The 6,000-nt window shown below is 57.4% G+C and overlaps 1 protein-coding gene across 1 annotated transcript; it reads left to right on the top strand.

Moving 5' to 3' along the window:
* Positions 1 to 3,768: 3,768 nt before the first annotated feature.
* Positions 3,769 to 5,611, top strand: THITE_2070552 (uncharacterized protein; the record flags this gene model as incomplete). Its single annotated transcript, XM_003657048.1, has 1 exon — positions 3,769 to 5,611. A coding segment is annotated over exon 1 (1,386 nt), but the record flags the coding sequence as incomplete, so codon positions are not given.
* Between the last annotated feature and the right edge of the window lie 389 nt (positions 5,612 to 6,000).

Below are 6,000 nucleotides of genomic sequence, written 5' to 3'. Positions count from 1 at the left end.
AGGAAACGGTCAGGTCCTCCGGCACGACAGGCGCGGCAGCGGGCTGGCCTTCATATGAAGGCCAGAAGAAACTGAGTAGCCGGGGGTGTCCCCATGCACGGCGACGGGAAGCGAGTAGTGTGCAAACCACTTCACCTATTAGTCCTAGCGTGCACTACCTGAGCTTAGCTAGCAGCTTGACGGCGCCAGTGAGGGTGGGCCGAGCCGTTCTGGGACAGCTAACTCCGCAGTAGTGCCAATCGAATGCCGGCGGTTGGCTCCGATGGCTGGCATTGGTCGCACAGTCGCGATGCAAAACAAAAACCAGGGGGAAGAGAGGCTGCCCGCCGAGGAAGAGAGGAAGGGGAGGTGCGCGGTACTCCGTGCACAGTGATTCCTGTAATCCTGACGATAGATCTTCATCAGTTCCGTGTCTTTCCTCCAAGCCAAATTCCGGTTGTCATGGACAGACACCCAGAAGGGTTCCATTCCCATAGCACTGCATCATTCTTTGCCCACCGGGGCGACCGTCGCAGCTGGGCCTGTGTCCCAGCGCCTGGTTGAACAGCGCATCTTCCTTCCCGGTTGCTATTGAATGACGCAAGGAGGTGTCACTGCTGGCTTGCGCTCGCCCAAAAAGGGCTTGTGGGGCCTGCAAGATCCAGCTGGACCAGGGTCACCGCGGCAGTCGCAATCCAATGCAACCCTGGTCATCTTGGAGTGGGTCTTAGCGTCAAGCCCGCTGCCAAGCTTGGTCGTCGTTAAAGAGGTCCCGCCAAGACTAATTTCGGAGACTGCCGCTTACAAGTATTTACAATCGCCACGGGGTGAGCGCGGCCGCGACGACTTCGAGCAACATCAACAACGAGAATTGCAAAGACTCGTAGCAACAGCTTCGCGAAACCTCAACCAAATCGAAAAAAAAGAAAACGAAGTTAACCCACACCCTAACCTTGACCCTCACCCTAACTATAACCCTCACCCTAACCAGCGAGGGGCTGGCGCCGCCCCCCGCACCCCCGGCGAACTAACCCTTGGCGATAGTGTAAACCGCTTAGCGGTCTTGGCGGGGTACTGACGCTATAAAAACATTGCCGACAATTGGCCGAAATTAGTCTTGGCGGGACCTCTTTAACGTCTACCCCAAGCTTTGCGATTGTGCTCAGCTCTGCAATATCGAGCTGTTTTTTTTTTTTTTTTCTCCTTTTTTTTATATTCTTTTATTTTTCTTCTTTTCCTTTGCTTTCTTATTTTTTTCTATTTTCTCTTCTTCTTTTTCCTTTTTTCTTTTTTTCCCTTTATTCTTTTTCCTATTTTTCTTTTTTTCTTTTTTCCTCTCTTTTCCTTTTCCTTTTTTTTCCTCTTTTCCCTTTTCCATTTTTCCCTCTTTTCCCTTTTCCATTTTTCCCTTATTTCTTTTTTTCTTTTTTCTTTTTTCCTTTTTTTCCTTTTTATCTTCCTTTTTTCTTCTTTTTATCTTCCTTTTTTCTTCTTTTTATCTTCCTTTTTTCTTCTTTTCTTCTTCCTTTTTTCTTCTTTTCTTCTTTTTTGCTCAGCAGGTAACTCGTTGCAGGTAGAGAGTTCTGTTCTCAATCCAATCTCAACACCCGGTCTCTTGCAGTGCAGAGTGTACACAGTATTGATTGTTTGGCTTGATCTTGTTTTCCTGATCGACGATTGGGTCATGCGTCTTGCAGATCGTGGCCAAGATGCAGATCCGGTCTCGACTTCCACAGGCGGTCCCCTCTTTCTGCGCTCTTTTGCGCAAGCTTTTGGTAACTCTTCCGGCCCACCCAACCAAAGGATTCAGCATGTAAATTGGGCGGACATGGCTTGCCTCTTCCCTGCGATGCCACCTGAACCGCAGCAGACTTGTTTCGGTTTCATGACGTTCTGCCTTTTCATGGTTTTTTACACAAACTAACATTACACTTCAAAATGCAAGACCTCATCTTTGGCTCGAGCTGATCCAAGCCGACCCGTTGTCCGCCTAGATTGCACTCCTGTCCTTTGCCTCGACCTCCTCTCCTCCCTCCTATTCTCAAAGAAGAGCTCTTCCACTTGCTTCCGCTTGGCCTGGAACACTTGGTCCTGCAGTACTTGCGCCCACGGACCTTGTTACTGCAGTCCTCGAACTGACACCTGCCGTTAGCAGGTAGCTTCCGCTTGGCAGGCACCCCAGTGCGATCGTGCTTGGCCTGGCGCGCCAAGTATCTGCAGTACTTGCCCATACTACCAATCATGTTCGTGCAGCCCTCAAACTGACACTTCTTTCAAGGCCGGCTCTTTTCCTTCCGGTGGATGTGGCAGAACCTTCTCCTCCCGTGCGACTTGCGACCGCAGCCCTCGGTTTGACAGATCTGGAGAGGGCTCCTCTCCTTTTCGCACTTGCGGCAGAGCTTTCCACCAAGGCGAGCAGGTCTGCCGCAAGGTGACCCGTCGGGGAGCTGTCCTAAACACTGATTTGGCCAATGTGTGCAGGAGCAAGCGCAGATGTCCGGACAGGTGCAGTGTGTGGCCTGGCAGCTACACCTAAGGTCTTGATGGCTTGAGACTTCGTCCTGGGGCTGCCGACTCGGCCCACAAGTTCAAACTCTTCCCGGCGAAGAGCCGTGTTGTGCTCAATCCATTCGGAGATCGCCTCGTGTAGGCCGCAGCATGCTTTGGCCCAAGGATTTCGAGAAGGCCATCGCATACTTCTTCGGTCCTGGCCAGGCGGTCGGGGGAGACACTAACCACAAGGCAGCGTCCCTCCCGTCTGTTGACGCCTCGGCAGATCGCATCGAGAAGGGCGTCGCCATCCACAGCTGAGATGCCGCTCAGGATCATCTCTTCAACGTCGAGTGTTTGCGGTAAAAGCCGCAAAATCGATCTCTGCTGTTGCTTGCACCGTCTCCATTTCTCATCTCTTGCGTAGTTTGGAGATTGTCAGAGGATGGCAATATCCGGCAGACGACAAGGATGAAGTCGAAATCCTTGCAAATAGATTCGACGATATGCCGGAGGGCGGCAAGCTGTGGATCACTATCCGATAGGCTGGTGAGCTGAGTGCAAATTCTCCTGACGCCATGTCGGAACTGGGAGTGCTGCGAGATGCCAAAACCTAACACATTTATTTATCAGTAAGAAGCGATATAATCGAAGCGCCTGGCCATACCTGCTTGCAGTTGATCCCTAAGTCGGCCTTCATCATCTGCCACCCGAGTCCAAGACGTTCCCTCCTCGAGTGTGCACACCTGTCCTCTTGTCTGTCTAGGGAGGACATCAAGGACGACAGACGATGCTGTCGAGTGCAGATGCAAAGACAGAGAAGCCGTCCAAGTCTGAGAATAGCATCCGGTGCTCAAGCGGGAAAGTAGCTGCAGATATTGGATGGCTGCAACAGATCTGCGTGGGATGCAGTGTGGTGGATGTGGTGGGGGAAAGTGGTCTGGCTGGAGAGAAAGGTGGGGCAAGGCTCATTGTGGGCCCCACCTACCACAAGGACAAGCAGGGTCCAGATTTTCCCACTGGCAATTACGCAGTATCTTAGTGTGACTGTGCACTGTACTGTATGCACCTTGCCTTGGGCCTGCTGATCTTCAAGCCGCTGTTCGGCTGGCCAGGCATGATCGCCTCGGCATTCCGATTGAGGCAATGGAGCGCTCGGCCGACCTGACTGTTGGCTGGCCTCGCGTTGTTTATTGTACTCCTGGCACTGTGCGCCAAGCGCTTCTTTCCACAATGCAAGCAGCCTCTGAACAAGACCTGTCTCATCGTCAGACCGTGCCAGGCTGCCCGTTTGTGCATCCCCATTCTGGGGATGTGCGCTGTCTCGCCATCATTGTGTATCCGGTGACGTTCGTTGTAAACGCGCGACCTGGGACCTCGTCCACAAGCTACCTACGTACCAGTGAATGTTTGCCCTCAGCCACGGCCAAAGCCTCAGATTTGCAGTGGCGCCGGCTCAGTAACCAAACAATGGCCTGTGATTTCTTTGTAACCTGCCGTTTCCGTCGGCAAGGGCGGTGGTCTGTTCCTTTGTCCAAGGTCGGCCATGCCTAGCAGACCCGTTCCTGGGCTTGCCGAACGCGGCCGGTTCAACCGGCATCCCATCACAATGAGCATTCCAGCTTGCCTTGTGAAGAGAGCAGCAAAACAGAGAAAAGATGGCGTCTCTCGCTGAGACACGATCTCTCTTGGTCCTCGACTCGGCCAAGCTACCGCCAGTCAGACGACAGCAGCGTCGACGAGACAAGTCAGCAAAATGGCCAACCTCAACCTGAAAGCTGTGCCGGCGCACTTGGCAGAGCACGAGGACGACGACCACGCCGCCCAGAGGGGCTACATCAAAGGCACTGATTTCGCCCTGCCCTACTTTTCGCAGTGGTCGCGCCTACACGAGGCCGACGTCAACGACGGCCTGCTGCGCCATGTCAACTGCGGCTATCTGTCCACCCACGGCGTGCCGCCCACGCTGCTGGCGCTGAAGCAGCACGCTCAGTCCCTGTGCGTGCTCATCCACGCGCTGAACCCGACCCTGAAGTCGGGCGAGATCGCCGCCGGCGGGAGAAGGGGGGCGGGCGAGGCCGCGGACGACCCGTTGGCGATCAAATACGAGCTCAACGACGCGTTCGACTTCCTCACCGACCTGTCCGTGCCCTACACCAACGACGACCCGGACCACCACAAGCCGCTGATGGCACTCGTGAACGAGGTGCGCGGGCGGCACGAGGCGCACGGCACCACCTACCACTGCCCCTTCGCCGAGACCAAGCCGCGCGGCAAGGGCGAGAAGCAGAAGCCCTACGCCAACCACCACGCGCTCATCATGCACGCCAACGCCTGCCTGGAGCGCCTCGACCACGAGTTCAGCAGCACGGGCGGGCTGATGAGCTTGCTGCCCAACCCGCCGGCCGCGGACGCGGAGAACACGGACCTGGCCAACGCGCGCAACAGCCTGCTCGGCCAGTGGCTGCTCTTCACGCAGCACCTGGTGGCGCGCATGCACGAGCTGGAGCGCGCCTACGGCAACGCGCTGGACGCGCTGGCCGGCGAGGCCGCCGTGCCGCACCAGCACCTCAGCGCGCTCGGCCCGGACGCCCGCTCGGTCGGCCGCGAGATCGCCTACCCGCAGGACCGCTGGGTGCTGGTCAACGCGGGCGACGACGTGTTCGCCTACGTGCACCAGCTGCTCGACAAGCAGGAGGCGCTGGCGCAGGCGCGCGAGCAGGTGTGGCGGCGCAACGGCGCGGCCGGCGAGCGCGTGTGGCAGCGCGAGCGCGGCGGCCGCGACTACGCGCGCGGCATCGTGCCGGTCGACCTGGTCACGCGCTTCTACCGGCTGGCCGGCCGCGGCCGGCAGAGCACCCTCTTCGTGCTGCCGGCCTGGGAGCACCACCCGGGGGTGGCGCACACGCGCGCGCTCGAGGCGCAGCCGACCGTCGTCGCCTGCCCGCAGCCCAAGTTCCCCGCCCGCGCGACCGAGCTGGAGAAGCGCTACACGGCCCGCCTCGAGGCCGCCCAGCGCGCCGAGCTGGAGAACCTGCGCCTCCGCGCCGAGGCCGACGACGCCCGCGCCCAGGCCGCCCTGCTGGCCCGCCAGAACGAGTGGCTGGCCAAGACGCGCGACGCGCTGATGCTCGCCGTCGGCGAGGACGAGCGCGCCCTGGCCGCCCAGGTGCACACCCAGCGCGAGAGGGCGCTGAAGGCCGAGAGGGAGGCCAAGGAGGCCCGGCGCGAGAGGGATGCCGCGGTGCAGAGGGAGGAGGCGCTGTGCGACGAGCTGGAGGTGCTCAGGAGGGAGCTGCTTGCTATGAAAGAGCGGGTGGAACGAGGGAGGGCGCAGGGAGTGTGAGGGTTTGTAGATGGTCTCCTTTTTATGTAGGTCCTGCTGTGTCATTTAGAAGAAGTCGCTTCCCGTTCTGGTTCTTGCAATGTCTCCGAATTAGATCAAGGTTTATGTGATTTTGGCTCATTTTTTTTTTTTTTTTTTTGAGACCCGATTGCGATTACGGTCGAAATGCCTCAAAATCACTTTTG

This window comes from Thermothielavioides terrestris, chromosome 5 (genome assembly GCF_000226115.1).
Source record: "Thermothielavioides terrestris NRRL 8126 chromosome 5, complete sequence".
NCBI lineage: Eukaryota > Fungi > Ascomycota > Sordariomycetes > Sordariales > Chaetomiaceae > Thermothielavioides > Thermothielavioides terrestris.
Note: the sequence above shows the minus strand (reverse complement) of the source record. Positions and strands in the feature narration are given on the sequence as shown.